This window comes from Alligator sinensis, unplaced genomic scaffold, assembly GCF_000455745.1.
Source record: "Alligator sinensis unplaced genomic scaffold, ASM45574v1 scaffold291_1, whole genome shotgun sequence".
Classification (NCBI taxonomy): Eukaryota; Metazoa; Chordata; order Crocodylia; family Alligatoridae; genus Alligator; species Alligator sinensis.
The window spans coordinates 368870-387535 of record NW_005842391.1 but is presented as its reverse complement, the minus strand read 5'-3'; the positions used below and the strand labels follow the sequence as shown (position 1 = coordinate 387535).

General features: G+C 40.0%; 1 protein-coding gene across 5 annotated transcripts in view; it reads left to right on the top strand.

Moving 5' to 3' along the window:
• The window catches only part of VPS13C (vacuolar protein sorting 13 homolog C), a 157803-nt gene that overhangs the window by 76984 nt on the left and 62153 nt on the right, over positions 1-18666 (top strand). For 4 of the 5 annotated variants that reach the window (XR_003095490.1, XM_014522744.2, XM_025211175.1 and 1 more), the window contains 13 exons: positions 617-696; positions 1494-1553; positions 2185-2347; positions 4251-4367; positions 5787-5890; positions 6805-6972; positions 7721-8025; positions 10603-10747; positions 12012-12168; positions 13969-14099; positions 15302-15471; positions 16863-17101; positions 17550-17779. Coding sequence is in view for 4 of the 5 variants with exons in the window: in XM_014522744.2 (XP_014378230.1) it covers positions 617-696; positions 1494-1553; positions 2185-2347; positions 4251-4367; positions 5787-5890; positions 6805-6972; positions 7721-8025; positions 10603-10747; positions 12012-12168; positions 13969-14099; positions 15302-15471; positions 16863-17101; positions 17550-17779 (2069 nt within the window). In the remaining variant the exon portion in view is untranslated. The remainder of the gene's footprint in view (positions 1-616; positions 697-1493; positions 1554-2184; positions 2348-4250; positions 4368-5786; positions 5891-6804; positions 6973-7720; positions 8026-10602; positions 10748-12011; positions 12169-13968; positions 14100-15301; positions 15472-16862; positions 17102-17549; positions 17780-18666) is intronic. The other variant, XM_025211176.1, reaches the window with a different exon arrangement.

Genomic DNA, 18666 nt, shown 5'->3' with positions numbered 1-18666 from the left:
GCATGCAAAGAAATACTTTCTTGTTCTATTTCTTCAGGAAAAAAAATCAGATCCATTTTTTTCCAACACCTTCAAATACAACATTGCTTTGTAAAATTTGTATATGTACAGTTTAAAATTCTAGCCTCCGCTTGTGTCCCTTAAATTAAAAGGAAAAAATAATGATTAAATTTAAGATGAAAAGGAAGACTTTTTGCCCTCTGCCTGCCTTAGGTTGGAAAAGATATGGTTTACAACTGAAATACGTAAGAAGTAACTGCATTTTTCTGCTAAGAAAAAATATATGTGTATTTTGTTAATATGAACGGTAATGGGATGGAAGACTATCAGGAAGGTCATACCTCTCCCTTTTTCAGTTGAATTTTTTTTATTTTGTAATTTTTTTTTTTATGGCCAACACTCTTAGTTAAATAGAATGTTATTTTTCTAGTTAGTTTTTTAATCTGCCTTTAAACCAGAAGGGTACTACTTTCCTTGTTTCTCATGATGCTTTACTTGATCTTTAAAAGGTTTAGTCACATCATGGTTGCATCATTTTTGTGGGTATGTATGTAAAACGTGGTAAACTAAAGGGATTTCAAATAAAATAAATATATGCATCATGTTTCCTCTACAGACTCAAGGGGAGAGCCTCTTTATATTATAAACTCTGCAAATGAAACTGCTGAACATCTTCTGAAAATGGAATACATAAAGGTTCTATTTTCATTTACTTGGACAATTTTTTTAATAAAGTTTATGCTTTGATCCTACAAATGTTTAACAGTCATTCAGTTTTAATCCTGCAAATATTTCTGTTTATGGTTAAGGGTTAAATCACAAAATCCTGTGCTGGGTAATTTTTGATGATAGTCCTTATTCCAATCCTGTTTATTAGTTTGTAGTACTCAGTGGCCAAAAGGTCAGTTGAAGTCATAGAAACCAGTGCATTTTCAAAATGGTTGAATGTGTCCTTCTTGTTGGGAACAAAGAGCTTCAGTCTTTTCAAATAGAAATATTTTGGATGGAACATTTTTATCCTAAAGGAGTGATAGTAGTTGTAGCACAGGCTCAGCATCACCAACAAACTGTAGAGAATAGACTGAGTAACCTTTTAGAAGGGATAGATGGACAATGTAAACATTACAAAAAGGGAAGTTCAGCTATCCTTTGGGAGGTACTAGGTATTATTAAGCAGCATGGGTATATGAAATGCTCTCTCACTTAGTGGCCCAAGTGCAGAGGTCAGAAAACTTCATCAGTGTTTATTCATTGAATTCAATGGATAGAACCCATTAATCTGTTGCACTAAAAACGTATTCTTTAGAAAGACACAGTCTTCAAAATTCAGACTTCAAGTAATGGAGGATTTACTTTCATAATAATATATTAAAATGTTTCGTTATCCTTGTGCTTGTTAGCTTGCATCTTTAATTCCAGTTTTAATTTTACTTCATCTGCTTAAGAACATGAATTTGTGTGCCTCAGTCTTAATTATCTCTATTTTTCAATAGGCTGATGCAGATGGACCAGACTTTAACACAACTTACAAAAATACCAAGCAAGCAATAAATGTAAGTATAAGAAATAATTCCCAAATTTGCACAGTCTTTAATTCTCTGATATAACATTTTGATATGGGATGGAACACCAAATGACTGAGCTAACTGGAACCGATTTTCTGCAATTATGAAAACATTCAGTTCCCAAAATGTGACTCGAGTGAAAATTGTTAACATCCCTTGTTTATAGCTGTTTTCACTGTCCTCTTTTAGCATGCAAGGCTTTTTTTCCCATATGGCAGTTATTGGGGTATACAGGGGATACCTCAGTGATGGTAAAGACAGAGGGACAATAGAATTAGCTGTCAATAGAATTAGCAGTCACTTCAGTATAGGGAAAGCTGTGTGGGCTTAGATTTGGTGTCTCTGATACTCGCTGACACTTCTTGTCTTTTGACTTGGCATCTCTCCCCCTCACTGTTCTGACAGTGATTTGGTAAGGCAAGTAGGATGGTAATATTTTGGTCCCTTTCTTTTGTATGCATTTACCATACCATTCTATATTCAGAAATGCACCTTACATACAGGAAGTAATTTTCTCTTAATTTCAGTGATGATAATTTTGAAATAACTCTATGAATGTAAAATGGACCAATATAAATTGTAAAACGGCATATTTTTTTCCTTTGTTCCCATGTTTAAGGTGTCCTTCTCGTGTCTGGATCTGTTACTCCACACAGAAGCCTTGCTTTCTATTTTAAACTTTTTCACATACAGTGTTCCATCAAGTGGCCTTCCCAGCATTGATAAAGCATCTGTTCAAAGACCTCAAATAGGTGATCAAAAAACCAATTTTCTCAAAGCAGGTACAGTGACTATAGCAATTCCTCATTTTTTACTGGTAGCTTAATAACACTAGATTTTGGTTAATCAGTGCTGTTATTAAGCAACAGTGTTGTACTCTTGCTAGCAAGCAGGACTCTTGCGCTGGCTGCATGTCAGTGGGGGTGGGAAACCACCCTACCTAAATAACAATCATAGAAGTAGGGTCGGAAGGGACATTGTAGATCTTCAAGTCTGACCCCCTGCCTGGGCAGGAGGAAAACTGGGCTCAAATGACCCCAGCCAGGTAGGCATCAAGCCTCTTCTTTAAAGACCCCCAGGGTAGGAGCCAGCACCACTTCCCTTGGAAGTTGGTTCCAGATCCTAGCGGCCCTAACTGAAGTAGTTCTTACGGATGTCTAATCTAAACCTACTCTCCAACAACTTGTGGCTGTTATTCCTTGGGGGCACTAGGGGAAACGAGGTCTCCCCCAAACCCTTCTGGTCCCCCTGGTGAGTTTATAGACGGTCACCAGGTCCCCCCTTAGCTTTCTCTTGTGGAGACTGAACCGGTTCAGGTCCCGTAGCCTCTCATAGTAGGGTCTGCCCTGCTGTCCCCGGATCATGCGTGTGGCCCTCCTCTGGACCCTCTCAATGTTGCCCATGTCCCTCATGAAGTGGGGTGCCCAGAACTGGACACAGTACTCCAGCTGTGGCCTGACCAGTGTCACGTAGAGGGGGAGGATCACCTCCTTGGTCCTACTTGAGATGCATCTGTGGATGCACGATAGGGTATGGTTGGCCCTGGCGACCGTGACCTCGCATTGTCGGCCCATGTTCATCTTGGAGTCAATAATGACTCCAAGATCCCTTTCTGCCTCCGTGCTCTCAAGAAGGGAGTTTCCCATCTTACAAGTGTGCTGCTGGTTCCTACTGCCCAAGTGCAGCACCCTGCACTTGTCAGTATTGAAACGCATCCTGTTTTTGTTAGCCCACCCCTGCAACCTATCCAGGTCTTGCTGCAGTCTTTTCCTCCCTGCTAGTGTGCCCACCTCACCCCAAATTTTGGTATCATCAGCAAATTTGAACAGGTTGCTTTTCACCCTGTCATCCAAATCACTGATATTACATTTTAAGTGTAAAAAGGTCACAATCTCAGTAATTATTGTGTTTTAAAGAGAGCTGTTTTTATCTATTTGTTAAATACTTTATAATTTTGTAGCTACTTGCATTGAGTAATTTTTCTAGAAGAAATATCTTCATTTTGCAGTTTTCCTATGTTGTCTTTCACCAAAACTCTAAACCTTGCTTTACTAGACCTAAGGTAATTCATTAATGAAGTTCTATATCACCCTTTGCACTTGGATTTCCTCTCCATTACCCATATAGATAAATTCTTAACCAATTGACTATTCACATGATTAACATGAGTTTCTCTGCAACTTCCTTTCTTAGAAATAAGAAAAGCAGTATTTTGATAAAGTGTAAGTAGGTGTTTTGCAGTGTAGGTAAGGGGCTCCTAGTAAATTATGGCAAAATGTTTTAATTGTGCTTTGAGAAATTGTTTCTGCGTTTCATATCTTGGGGACTTAGACCTTGTGAAAATTTTTAAAGGGCAAAGTCATTAATTTTTGTAACTTATCAGTGTTGCAGAGAGAATACATCATTATTGTGATGTGCCAGCTGTTGCACCAAACCCTGTCACAGATTACCTTTGCCTAATACAGCACTTTTCATAAGTGTCTGCTTCAATATTGTTTTCCACTAGCATGACTGTATAGAATGCTTGCATCTATTAAAAAAGCTAAATGTCACTTTGTTTCAAAGGTTTCATGAGAACTTTTGAGCAATGCATACATACAAAACACACCTGTTATGTTGCTGTGATGCTTGTGGTCTCTGATCATGGTTGTGTTTTTCATTTTGTTTTGTTTTTCTGCTATTCAGTATCTAGTAGTTCAGCCCATGATGATGCATATGACTTGAAACTCACTGCAAAGTTGAATGCATTCAATGTTTTTGTCTGTGATCAGAACTGTAACATTGCAGATATTAGAATAAAAGGTAAGTTATGAGCTCAATGTTACAAATAGTTGAATATAGAGAGAAATTTATTTTTGTTTCTATTCCTCATTAGTTCTGAAGAGCTAAAGTAACAGCTATAATGCGCAATGGAAGTTATAGGAATGTTTCAATATCTGTTAACTTTCATCATAGGACACAGCAGAACTAGACACAAATAAAACACTTAAAGCAGACAAGTTACATGCAAGGGAAGGAAACCCCTTAAGTAAAGATGCACAAGATTTTCATCTATTTAAGCAAATCGAAAAACAAAACCAAATAATCTAGTCACTCACTTGTTAGAAGTAGGTCAGACCTAAGCCTTTCTAAATACTGAGACACTCCTATGATCTGACTAGTACTGTGGTGTTCAGCCTTTTGGCCCTCAGGTCAAATGTGTGGAGCAGGGCCAGTCAGTAGGCAAAATCAGACTCCATGTCCAGGATCAGTCCTGCATGCCTGGATCCAGACTGGGCTACCCCCAGCCAGCCCCATGTGCTGTGATCAGTGCCCTGGGACCTCACACTGCCCCCATCTGGCTCTGTGCTGTGGTCAGGCCTCCTACTGCCCCAAGTGCTGGTTCTGGTATGTAGGACTACAGCTCTGGATGCTTACAGACCTGTGGGGAGCTCCACAGACTGGCTGTCAAGCAAAGGATGACAAGCCAGGGGTTGAGCACCTTTGGATTAGTATACTTCTGCAGAGTAAGTTTTACAATTAATGCTTAAATGATCAGGCAAGAGGATTTCAGTCTAGTGCTCAGAGTAAATTGAGAAGCATTTTTCCTTTGTTACAACTTGGTAAGAAATGCACTTGCGTATTAAGAGTTTCTAGTAGGCCTGTGCAGAGTGGCTAGTATTTGCTTCGGATTTAAATTTGGCCAATTTGGGGGACAGTGATTCAGTTCGGTGACTCAAATCACTGTCCTGAATCAATTTGGCTGAATTTGATTCGGAGATTTGGCCACGGCTGAATCATCCAAATCTCTGAATCTGGCCCATCCCCACCCAGTCTTAATGGCAGGGGAGCAGGCAGGGGATGGGGCCTGGCAGGGTTCCCCCCATGGTCCCCTCCCCTCCTCCATTCCCTACTTACCAGCATGGAGTCTGGGTCCAGCTCCCTGCTGCAGTGAGTGGGGAGTGCCCGAATTGCCAAAGCTCTCTGAATCTTTTCCAAATTGATTTTTGGAGAGCTTCAAATTGATTCACACCTTTTTAATTGGTCTCCCGATTTGATTCCGAGATTCAGCCACCGAATCGGGCCAAATTTCCTCTGAATTGAATTAGTACCCAAATCTTTGCACAGCCCTAGTTTCTAGTATAACAGGATTTCAAAAAGCACTTCAGTATGTTTCTTGCAACATAGTAATAACCTGTTATTACTCTGAATTAACTTCGAGCTTTTTCTCCTTTCCTGTAGGAATGGATGCATCAGTTTCTGTAAAAACTAAAAAAATAAAGTTTTTTTCCAGACTTGAGGACATCGTCATTACAAATGTTGATCCAAGTACCATTCATAAAAAGGTGACTTCTACAATGTAAAGAGTAAAACAAAACTAGTACTAGTTTTAATACAACTACAGAGAACTATCACTTAATGCAGTGGTGCTCAACCTTTTTGGCTGTGTGGGCCAGAGAAGTGGCGAAGTGCCCATCTTCAGGCCACATTTAGGTTCTGGGGGCCTGCTACTGCCACCTCCCAACTCTGTGTGCCACCCACCTCCCGCATGCTGGGATTGGGTCCTAGGGGGCTAGGCACTGCCCCCACCTAGCCCTTTGCGCTAGAATTGGTGGCCAGATCCAGCACACGGGGCCTGCGGCTCTCCATGGCTCTGGAGATTTGGTAGTAGGAGTGCAGTGCAACCATTCTCCCTGCAGCCAAATTTCTGGATGAGTGGGGTGCCCTGTGGGCTGGATGACATGGAGCCTGTGGGCTGGGGGTTGTCAGGCTTAATGCATTTCATTATGGTTTATGGAAGACAAATGTAAAGTCTCTGTTATCCAGTATGCCTGGGGTAAGGGGATTGCCAGTTATGTAAAAATTCCGATGATCTGAAAACCTCCAGCAGGGGTTTTTAGATAACATGAGGGGCCTGGGGGTGGTGGCTGCACGCGGAGCTGGGGAGAGAGGGGTGTGGTGGCAGCTGTCCATGGAGTGCCAGCAGCACAGGGTGGTGGGTAGCAGCAGCCACTGCGGCATGCAAACGTTTCTCTGCAGCTGGCTGGAAATTGCAAGTAATGGAATGTCCACTTGGTTAAATGCCACGTAGCAGAGATTTTACTGTAATACTTTAAATATTGATTTTGAAATAAATGATGCTTTAAATGCAATAGAACTTGAAAAAATACTCTAGGATTGCTAGTTCACTGTTGCAAGCTATTTCAGAGCAATGCTAAGCTTATAGAAGTAATACAATAGGTTAATCTAATTCTTTCAGGTTGTCTCCATAATGGGAGATGAGGTGTTTAGGCTCCAAATGTTACTTTATCCTGATGCTACTGCAGGAGAAGCATATACTAATATGTCTAAGGTAGATGGCAAAGTATCTCTGAAAGTCGGCTGCATTCAGATAGTATATCTCCACAAATTCTTCATGTCACTTTTGGTAAGACTTGAGCTTTATTTTTTTCATCAGCATTTACTATAACTTGGTATATGTTTATTTGCAGTTTCTGTTAATTACTTGCAACTATTCCATAGTGATAGAAACATCCAAAAGAAATTTATCACCAAGAAGTGATGGCATTTTAAGTTGGACTGCTCAGTGATAGACTAACAAAGAGGGAAAGACTTGACCAAAACTGCAAGTAACACCACACGACTTGCAGTTTAGCAAATAATTTGACCTTGACATTGTTACAGTTTGTGTTGACATCTAGTCAGCAAAAAAATTACTTGTAATTTGTGACTGTAAACAGCATATTCTGCTCCAGATGAATGTTTCCGTTACTGTTGAAATAGGAAAGCTAAAATCTTATTAAGCCATTGTCTTGTGAAACTAGGTACATTTTTAAGAGCTTTGACTGTATGCTGTATTGATTTATATTTTAGCCTACACATCATAGACTAAAAACTAATCTACTTAATACTGTAAGATGTAATGAACTAATCAGGAAGTGAAGATTTCTTCTAATGCTTTCTGTACAGTTTCCTTCTGAGTCTAGAGTTGTGGGTTTTTGGTTGACTTTTTTGGTTTGGTTTGTTTATTTTACTTCCTTTGGTTCTGCCTAGAGTAGGTACCTGTTTTTTGCTGTTTTATAGACTAAAGTATGCTGCAGTTTTCTTACTGAGCTGTGGTGTTAGTTTCTGAAGTGCCATTTTTTGTTGTGTAAGACATTATCATCTCCCAACAGAATTTCCTGAACAATTTCCAAGCAGCAAAGGAAGCCCTAAGTACTGCCACTGTCCAGGCTGCTGAAAAAGCTGCCTCTAGCGTGAAAGATTTTGCCAAGAAGAGTTTCCGTCTTTCAATGGACATTAACCTGAAAGCTCCAGTTATAGTAGTCCCCGAGTCCTCAATATCCCATAATGCTTTGCTAGCTGATCTTGGCTTAATCAGAGTTCAGAATGAATTTAAATTGGTCTCCATGGATAAATCTTCTCTTCCTCCAGTCATTGACAACATGGATGTGCAGCTAACTCATCTGAAACTATCAAGGTATAAATTATTGAGTTTCCATTTATATTTGGGGTTGATGTTAATACTGGAAAACTGTTTAAGTTCAGAAGTTGGCAAGCTGTTCAGTGTGCAGCAGGAAAAGGCTTTTACCTTGCAAAATGCAGTTTCTAAATAGTTCTTATATGGACAGGGTAGGTCCTAGTCAACAAAAGGCAGATCTCGGTCTGTTTTCTACGGAAATACAAGACTGGAATTTCTAGGTTTCCTGAAAGGAGTAAATTTATAGAAAAATTTGTAATCTGTATGGGTGTGTCCACACATGTAAGCATGTGCATGTGTAGCAGCTCAAATAGAAGTGGTACAAATTTGAGCTGGGGCTTTTTGCCTTGGCGCATGTGCCCAGGCATGCACTTCAGTGTGGGGCTAATTGTGCCACTTGGGGCAAAATAATCTTGCCTGGCTCCTCCCGGATTTGTAGCCAGGGGGAGCTAGAGCCTGGGGCTAGCACTTGTGCTGGCCCCAGCAGTATAAAAAGCATGGTGCAGTGAGGCTAGGTATCTGCACTGTCACCCAGGTCTGCGTGCTGCTTGCAGGGTCCACTGGCCACACTGGCCTGGGTCCTGCATGCACAGAAGTGGCCTGGCCAGACAGCGCAGCACACATGCATGCAGGACCTGGGCCAGTGTGGCTGGCAGTCCCTGTGAGCAGGGTGAGAGCCCAGAGCTGCCTGTAAGCACACGGCCCTATGCCGTTCTACGCTGAGCTGGGCTGCAGCAGCGCACTGTGACAGAGGCTGTGTAGATATCTGGTGACAGGCCAGGCTGCGCTGCCCCCCACCGTGCAGGGGGGCTATGTCACGAAGCCAAGAGCATGGCTGCTGTTGCTGGTAAGCTGCGAGGGGGGCTGCAGCTGAGCAGGGAGGCACGCAGGGGGCTGTACCTGGCCTCGGGCTGAGCTGGGTGGCAGGAGCCAGGTGCAGGCTGAGCAGGGGGTTGCAGCCAAGCAGGGAGGTGAATGGGAGGCTGCACTTGGCCACAGGGTGAGGGGGCTGGATCCATTGGGGGGGGGGGGGGGGGCAACCAGTGGACCCACCCCTCCTGAGCTGTCCCTCCATGGTCCCCTGCACCCTCTAGTCCCCGTTGCTCCTCCAGCTCCCTCCACCCCCTACTTACCTGGTATGGAGCCCAGGTCCCAGTCGCTGCAGGCAGCATGCTTCAGCACTGGGGAAAGGGCCAACCGCAGAGACGCTCTGGCTGGCTACCAGAGCATCTCTGTGGAGGACCAAGCATCTGGTTGCCTCAGGGCATGGTCTGGGACTGTGCCCTGTCCTGCTTTTTTCCTCTGATTTTTTGACCCTTGGATATCCAGGGGTCTAATTCTGCCCACGTATTGCAAATTTGCAGTGTGGGAAACGTTTTCTCATTCCTGCACATGCCTTGTGCAGCATCTGAAAGGGCTTTGAGATGCTGCAAGACGTATGTACATGCTTGTGTGGATGCGCCCTATGTGGGTAAGAAATTTATGAAAAGTTTTTGGAATTCTTGCATGCTGTGGCAAAAAATTGTGTTAATGTAAAGTTAACTTGTAATCTTTAATAAGCATAATCACTATTTGCTCAACAAAGTAATGTACACCACAGCCACACTTATGTATTTTATGTCTGTAAAATTCAAAGAAATATGCTGCTTCATACTAGAATTCTTTGTAGTAAGCATTCTGGAGACTACTGTTCTATGATCAGGGATGAAAGGGACTTCCAGAGGTCATCTAGTCCAGCGCCTTGCTGGAGGCAGGATCATCCTTCTCCCAAACAACTCCATAAAAGCCATAATCTAAACTCTACAAAAAACTACCGGTGGCAGCCTGTATATAGCCTTCTTTTCCACAGTAATATAGCCCAGTGTTCCACAAAATCACAGCCTTCAGTTTCAAATCACTTACACTGCCTGCATTTTTAACTCCAAGGCCTTCTTCCTCAAGGATAAGGGTTGGAGATTGAGAGGGTCAAACTAAAGAGCCTAAAGTTTTTCATAATGCGCTTCTAAAGAAAATTTTCACAACCTTTGACCACAGAGGTTTCTTGCTTGCTACTGCCTAGCAATGTAAAAAGATTTAAGTACTCCCCAGCAGAGTTGCTGCTTTCTTTGTCTGGGCAGAACCCGGGATGGCAGGGCCCTGATCCCTTGTGGGAACTCCAGGCCCCACCATAAGTCAACTTTCTAAACATGTCACAGTTGAACTCATGGGCCCCATCTATCTGCTCACAAGTCTAAACCAGCACTTGTCTCAAACCACAAACCTGTCCCTACCCAGTTTACCTGGCTGTTGTTCCATGCATTCTGTATGTTGGCCTGACCACATGGCTTGCCAGCAGAAAGCAAACATTTTTTGCACAGTTGTAGCTCTGATACCGCATGATTATGGAAATGTTTTATTAGTGGCAACCATTGTATCCTTCTGCTAACAACATTAAATAAAACTGCTTAAAATATTGAAGCAGATTCAAAAAGCCAAGAAGTTATACTCTCTCAAAATAAGGAGGAGGATTTGTGAAGAAGTGGAAACAGAAGTATATGCCAGATTGTGTAGATGTTCTAATTTTTCCTGTTCTTCTAGGAGTTTTACTTCGACTGGCTCTCAACCAGACATTGAAATTTTGCAGCCAGTTAATCTGGTTTTATCAGTCCAGAGAAATTTAGCAGCAACTTGGTATCATCAAATTCCAGCAATTGGAATCAAAGGAGACCTAAAACCTATGGAGGTAACACTGTATCAATTTTATAAAATATATGTATTTTTCAAGTTGTGGTTATATGTGTGGACTAGTCACCAGATTGTCAGACTGACAGTTTAAATACTCGATGCTTAAAAGAAGCGTGCGTGCATGCTTGCTTGCATGCCTTGGGTACATAGCAGCATGTACATTTTGAATCTGGATTCTTTGTTTCCAGATATGATTATCTTCATGCTAGGTTGTATGTAGCTGTGTAGCAGGATGTATAATGCTTAGTGATTTTATTTTTTGGGTGGGGGGTGCATAAGTGTGCTGAAAACTTAATTTTGGAGCAATTGCTACAAGCTGTCCAGATTGTCCTGGGGGTTTTTTTGGTGGTTTTTGGGTTTGTTTTTTTGTTTTGGATGTTTTGACTTTTTTTTTTTTTTTTGGATCCCCCTTGGAAAAATATGCTTGCATGAATTTATTTACTGCAGTTGCATACAAAACATTACTCATGTGGTCATGTTGCTTAATTTCATATATTGCTTAACAGTAGCAGGAAAGAAAACTATGCTGTTTAAAAAAAATCCAGAAACTAGGCCTTAAGTTATGAAATTGTCTGGTTTGTCCATCTTGTAATAGGCAACTAATGGGTGGATGTCAGTAGTGAAGGTCTTTCAGTTTGTACTGTAAACAAGAATTGTTTTATACATCTTATCCTCCTGCACTGCTCTTCATGGTGATAGTGCTGCTTTAAGGCCTCCCACAACGTTTTCAGATACGTAGGGGTCATGGCAGAGTAGGGATTACCTTTCCCTAGACGTTAGCTAGCAGGGAGTAGAGACTTGGTATAGAGGGTTATCTTATTTATCAGCTTAGGATCGATCTTGTGTCAAGACTGGTTAGGTCTGTGTTAGACAGCAAAGGGGGTCTATTATAATTAGTCATTTTGGAGAAGCTAAATATGTTTTTAGAGCTCTTCTGGTGGTTCTGTTAATTGCATACTTCATTTACAACAATTATAAGGTAGTAAACAACAAAGCATAGTGTATATATGACTATTTTTATTTGTATTTCCTATTACTAAATACCAATGTAATAAAAGGCAGTTTTATAGAATAATACTTCTCAGACATAATTGTTGCCTGATTTGTCTTTTTAAAGTCCTTTAATAACACAGGATCAGGACTGTTGTTTGTATTTGCTAACATGAATGTGACTTAATGGAAAAATACTAGTAATCCTTTCCTATTTTAGTAATGTTTACTGAATGCCTTTAGTGACAATAGTGTATTTTGTCTATTTACAGATTGCACTCAGTGAAGATGACTTAACTGTGGTCATGAAAATCTTGCTAGAGAATCTTGGAGAAGCTGCTTCTCAGTCAGGTGCTACACAACAGACTCAACAAGAGGCTCAGAAAACTAAAAGGGAAGAAGTTCAGTGTGCTTCTGGCTTTCATGAAGGTAGACTTCAGTAGATAAGCTGTTCAGATTTCAGGAAAGATGATCTGGTCTTTAGTTGATATATTTTTCTTTTGGAGAAATAATGTTGATAAACTAACTCCTCCCTAATAGCTACTGTTATTTGCTCCTGGTTTGTTCTTAATTCGCAGGATGATTTATGGGGACTTTGCACATAACAACAAAATCTGTAGTTAATAGTCTAGCTTCTCTTCAACAAGTTGGAAGAAACGTGGAGAGTATTTAACTGAAAGCCTTAACTATCTACCAGTGAAACAATGTTTTAAGTGTCAAGTCAACATCATAAACTTGATTCCATGGGTGTAATTTGCTGAACTAATGAAAGGCTGCATGCAATCTGATAAATAAGAAACCTACCTGTTAATCAAGTTCATGATTTGAACCTGTTTTTAAGATGTGTGAGATCCATGACTTAAGGAGGTGGGGAAATCCTGCCCATTTCTTACCATTTCTACAACTGGAGCAGCTTAATTTTTTAAATATTACTTTATTCCCTCCTCCCCACCATTGGTTCATTAATAAGCCTAATACCATGGACAGGGTCCAGATCCTGGCACTGGCATGTTTATAATGAAAGGGCAGTCTTCATTAAGTGTTTATAATGAGACTGGTTCTTCCAAGCTTATATGAGTGGAAAGGGAGAGTTCCATAGGCTCCAAGGCTGCAAGCTGATGCAGCACAGCATAAATTGAGACGTTGTGGTGAGGTTGCATGAGGGCTGTGTAATCCGCTCACTTTTAAATAGTCAACTGATATGTACACTGTGATTGTTTAGATGTATACATTTAGAATGCCTGTACTGCAGCTGTTCCGACTCACTGTAATTACAGTGGGTCAGAGCAAATTCAACTAAAAGAGTCTGCTGGAGAGTGGTAATTACTGTGCTCCAGTGTCACATGTATCAGTGTCCCTGTGCTAAAAAATGGCAGTAGGGGCACTAAAAAGCTCGTCAAATGAGCTTCAGTTAAAGCACACCCGCTACCATTTTTCAGTGGGGGGCGCTGATACATGTGACACTGAGCATTTTTAATTTAGAGCGGCTCTCGGAGCTGCTATAGTTAATCCCTCCCCTCCTCCTTGCCTTTGGAGCACGTGTATAAATGACCTTAGATTTTTAAGCTTGACATAAATTACCTTTCTGAGAATAACTAAAGGTTTCTGTGATAAGGGAGACGACTCTTAACTAATGGATTGGAAAAGTAGTTTGCCCATGTTAATTTTTGTGGACCCTAGCGCATGCAGTATTCCTAAAATCATATTTTTATATGGGTTGGTAATAAAAAGGTATTAAATAATTGTTCCATTGATTGTGGATGGAAGATTCATATGTTGGATAAAGTGTTTATATATTTGTTTCTTATGGTAGTTGTTACAAAAGACTTTGGATGTTGGGTCCACAATCTAATAGTACTGATGATATAAAAAATTGCTTTTTATTTTACATCAGTTGCTAAGTTCTAATTTTTGTACACCTAGAAGGAGGAGCAGACATCTGAATTACGTCAGTGGTTCTATCTCAATACTTGGTGTAATAAAAAAACAAACCTTTCTTCTTAACTGAAGTCTTTACCTGAAGATAATGAAGAGAAAACACTATATACTAATAAAATATTCTGTGATTTCTTAAATTAAATGGAGAACTATTTAAGTTGTCCAAATACTTTTCCTCACTTGAAATACCCTGTCAGTTCTTTGGAGCATTTCCTAATAGGTTTCTTGTAACATCAAGAAAAGCTATTGCATTTTGAATTTTATAGCATTTACTTTTTTGCTGCTTTGCAGGTCCATTTCCCATTCCAGGACAAAAAAATGTTTCTACATCAGAATCTGCTGTAGAATGTTATCCAGCTCTTAAGTTTGACTTCAACTTTGAGTCGCTTTCAATAATACTCTACAACAGTGACACAAGTCAGGTTTGTGTTAAAGTCCTGTAATATCTGAGGAAGAGAGAAACTAGGATAGAGGAACAAAACTATTTTCCAGTCATGCTAATTGCGGTCATTTTAGACAAAGCAATGCATACAATTGTTGGCCGACTAGTTGCTATAGCTTTTTATTTTTTAATAATAAACTGATTTGTAGACCAAGGCGATTTTAGGTTTTTATAACCTGAATCACGTAACTATTGCATATTTAAGGTACCAATCAGCCCCACATGGCACTGTGCTTTATCCAAACATAAAGACATTTCTGTCCAGCACACAGGCTTCAGTTGGTATACCAGCCCGGTGGTTCTTCTTTGGCTGCAGAATATTGGGCATGTTTTTTGAATGCCAGGTAGCTTGTTGTGTATAATGTAGTACAGATGGAACAACTGTTCTTGCCTTTAAAGCTTTAGTAAAATTATCATACATGATGGAACAGTTTTCATGCTGGGTCTTTTTTTCTAAACGTCTTGCTCATACTCTTTCTGCCTGTTGCTTTTTGCAGTTTCATTTCAGAGCCCAAAAATAAAGGTTTTGCTTAAGTGCGAGAAGACAAATATAACAGAGTAGAAGAGACACAGAATATATAACAAAATATATATTCAGAATAACAGAATATATAGACTTCTTTGACACTGTTGCCCATAACTTTAAAAAATTCCCTTTTTAATATTTAACGTAGTGTAGTAGAAACAAACAAAGCATTAGACTTTCTAAACTCTTTTGGACAGTGTTAATTTGAGATGTTTGGTCTTGTGGTAAGAAATGCTACTATTTGATCTTCTTTTAGAAATCAGTTTAGTTTAAAGTTCCATGTAGGTGGCCTTACATCTGTTGGCTGCTTGTGAATACTGTGACTCCATTGAGAATAGGCTACTGGCACATTAATGCTATGGTAGGAATGAGAGACTCTTTTCTTTACAGCTTATTAGCTTGTATGTACAGCTGTAGTAAAGAAACATGCCCCCCATTTTTTGTCTGCTCATAAAGGAGCTATTTCTGCTTCATCTAAACTGCTCTGTCATATTTCAGTTACTGCTGAAAGCAGCGAACAAACTATTTTCTGCCACGTTGCAAATTATAAGTTTATTAAATAGCTGATGTAACAAGAGATGTGCTTACTACATATAACTTCCCGTTCTTTGAATTATTGGAAATTTATCCTTATTTTTTTTTTTATTCTTTCTCAGAAGTCTCCATTTTCTGCGCATACTGAAAACTTATGCCTTGGTGAACTTAGACTGCAACTTATGGCTTCATCAGGGAAGATTTTTTCAGATGGATCAATGGACATTGATCTTAAACTCAAGACATGTACCCTAGATGATTGCAGAAAAGGAATTCAGAATGTAACTGCAAGGTTGGTGTTAATGTTGCACAAATGAATTACAGCAGTGAAAGGGTGTTTTTCTGTTTGTATGTTGCTTGAAAGGATCTATTGAGTTAGCTGTACTGAGATTTTTATGAATAAGTGTTAGATGTTTCATCTATTGTGTAGTGTTTAAATTGATTGATTAGAATAATGACAAGGGGGCATGCCACAGGAGCTACTCGGCAGTAAGGCTAGGGACTGACATTACACACAAACGGGTTTAAGTGATCAGAAGCTGGTTTAAACCTGTAACAGAACAGATAATCCATGCACATAAACCAGTTTGAAAATGGCTGAAACTGCTCAGCTCAGCCCTGTGGAAGGGAATGGAAGGATGCTGTAGCCCCCCCTGACTTTTAGCCTGAGCCACTGCGGGCATGTGCCAGCATTTTCTCAGCCCAGAGGGGATGTCTGTGCAGTTACAAACCAGTTCAGCCTAACCAGGTTAGACTAACCTGCAAAGATTGAATCAATTCAGGATCAGGCTTTTGAAAGTTTGTCCCTAGCCCAAATGTCAGACAAGATTTCTCTTCAGGACACTCATCAGACTGCAGTACTGGGGCTTCCCCATGCTGAATGCATGCATTAGGCTTTCCCAAGTTGGAAACATTCTCATTTTTTCACTTTTCAGTCTGTGCTAATGTCACCTGTTTGTGGAAGGAGGACCTCGTGGTCAAAGCTGTCCTAGGCCCTCTGGACCAGTGGAAAATCCTACTTAAATACCTCAGTTTTAAGTATAGATTTCCCTTGAGTTCCAACCTTTTTGAGCACCCTCCATTGGGAGTTTCTAGTGCCTTACATGCTAGTTGTTTCACATAATCCACAGGCTTGAGAAAAGCTTTTAGCACTTTTTCACTGCAGATAGTGTGAGGAGTGATACATATCTAAAGAAAACAGTAAAATACAGAACCTTGTTCCTGTTTCCTGCCTATTTTTGCTTTTCAGTGCTACGAGCATTTTCTGGGACTTTATTAGAATCCTTGAGGTGCAGCTAGGATCTTTCTTTCTCTGCACATAGCTTCTCTGAATCTAAAAGTGTGCTGCTTCTGCTCCTCTCCTTGAGTCTTTGGAAGATCTGGAAGCCATATAGAAGAACTGAGTAGTTTAACTGGATTTAAAGCTTTGTGCACTGAAACTTTATTCAGATGGGCTGAAATGCTATGGCATAATATGTTAAGGGGATCTTTGGTGCCCATAAAAGAGAGATTCCTACATCTTTTTACTAGCTTTTTTCTTACAAAAATTAAACTGTATGTAGATTTACAATTCAGATTTTAAATACATGAAATGGAGTTTAAAATGTATTCTATTAGCAGTTCCTTCTATGTGCTAATCCTTCCAGATTAATTAAAATAATGCCTATTCAACTTATTTTCCAGAATGATTGGCAAGAAAGATGAGAAAACTGATAGCTTTATGCTAGATGTGAACTACAAGCAAAATAAAAATGCGACTGAAGTAGTTGCTATTCTTGACAAGCTATACATGTGTGCTAGTATGGAATTTCTGATGATAGTTGCAGATTTCTTCATTAAATCAGTGCCAACGACTTCACTGGAAAGATCTACCCAGGTTCAGTTAAAGCACGTTGGTTCTGGAAAGACCAAGCCAGAAAGAGGTTTGCAAAAAATAAATTGACTTTTTTTAAAGATTCTGTACAGGAAGGAAAAGCACACTGAATTGCATACCTTGCTGATAATTTTTAAGACTGTATATGAAAGGGCAATGTTGAGCCCCCAGATGAACTTAAATGTCAGTTTTGTTGTTAGGAATATTGCCAGTTAATGCACAGTATACAAAAGAAAGCAACTCCCCCTCCCCCAACCCTCCTCTCTCCTCCCTGCAAGTTCTTGTTTTGATAGGCAAGACATTTAAAAAATAGTAAGTAAGCCTGCTTTTATTGTACCGTGCTACTCTACAAACAGCACGCTTCTCAGGAAGTGGGTGGGGGAAAGGGATAATATTTGGATAATATTTCTAATTGATGAGAAAAACGGATAAATTGTAGGAAGCTGAAGTTTAAGATTTATTCAGAGAATACTTACCACATTACTTTCTCTCTACAGAGGCTTCATTACAGTCAAACATGAAAGTAAAAGCAGTGATTATGGACCCAGAAATTGTATTCGTTGCAAATTTGACCAAGGCTGATGCTCCTGCGTTAAAAGCTTCATTTCAGTGCGATTTTTCTTTGTCATCTGACAAGCTTGCACAAAGGATGACTGCTCAAGTGAAAGGTTTCAAAATATTGGCCTGTGCTTTCCTCAAAGAAAATCAAGACAAGTCTGTTACCACAGTAAGAAAACTACTGTCATTTTTATCTTGCATCCTGTTTGGTTGACATACTCTCTACTGACACGAAAATAGAGATCCAGGTTTATATATTGACAAGGAACAGAGTAGTTATGGCATGCTGTAAAGTGGTAACTTATTTGGCCTATTTATGACCTAAGGGGATGGAGCCATTATCAAAAAGTGATAGGGTAACTTAGACTGCTGTGCTATTACGATTTCAAATAGAAACAAAATAACTGCAATTTGATCTCCTCTAATAATAACATCCGTTTCAGATGTAAATACCTTTAAAAGCTTGGCTGTAAGGGTGGCATGTGTATATCAAGTTTTTGTGCATCACTTATTCTTCCTCTCTTTAACCATCCGTCCCAAGCGAATGACACTGAGCTCCAGAATTGTTCCCCAGACTTTTTTGGGGGGCGGATTCTTCATCATTTCACAATAAAAATGGGAAATTATTTTTTCAAATAAGGCAACTAGGAAAAAGGTTGTAGTCATACAGAGTATTTAGCATAATCAGTGAAAGGTTTCTTTGAGGAAAAGCTGGTAGATTTTTGGTTCCAGGAGGGATTGCTTTAAGTCAACAGCATGAATAGAGGAAATTTTGAGCAAATCTTCAAGCTGTCTCCCTCACTAAATTTAAACCATAAGTGAAAAAGATTGGCAGATAGGAAGTGATCTTGATTTAGTAAACTATTCCAGGGGAGGAGGAGGGAAAAACAAACATAGTTAAGCTTGCCCCTCAGCCCAGAAGAAGTGTGCCAAACAAGAAACTACTGAGGGGCACTACCTTCTTGACTGTTCCTTCTGAGGCAGGTGGACCACTAAGGGCTAAACAGAAGTTCAGCCTAACCTGTAATATGAACTGGGTGGCTACCTAGAAAGTAA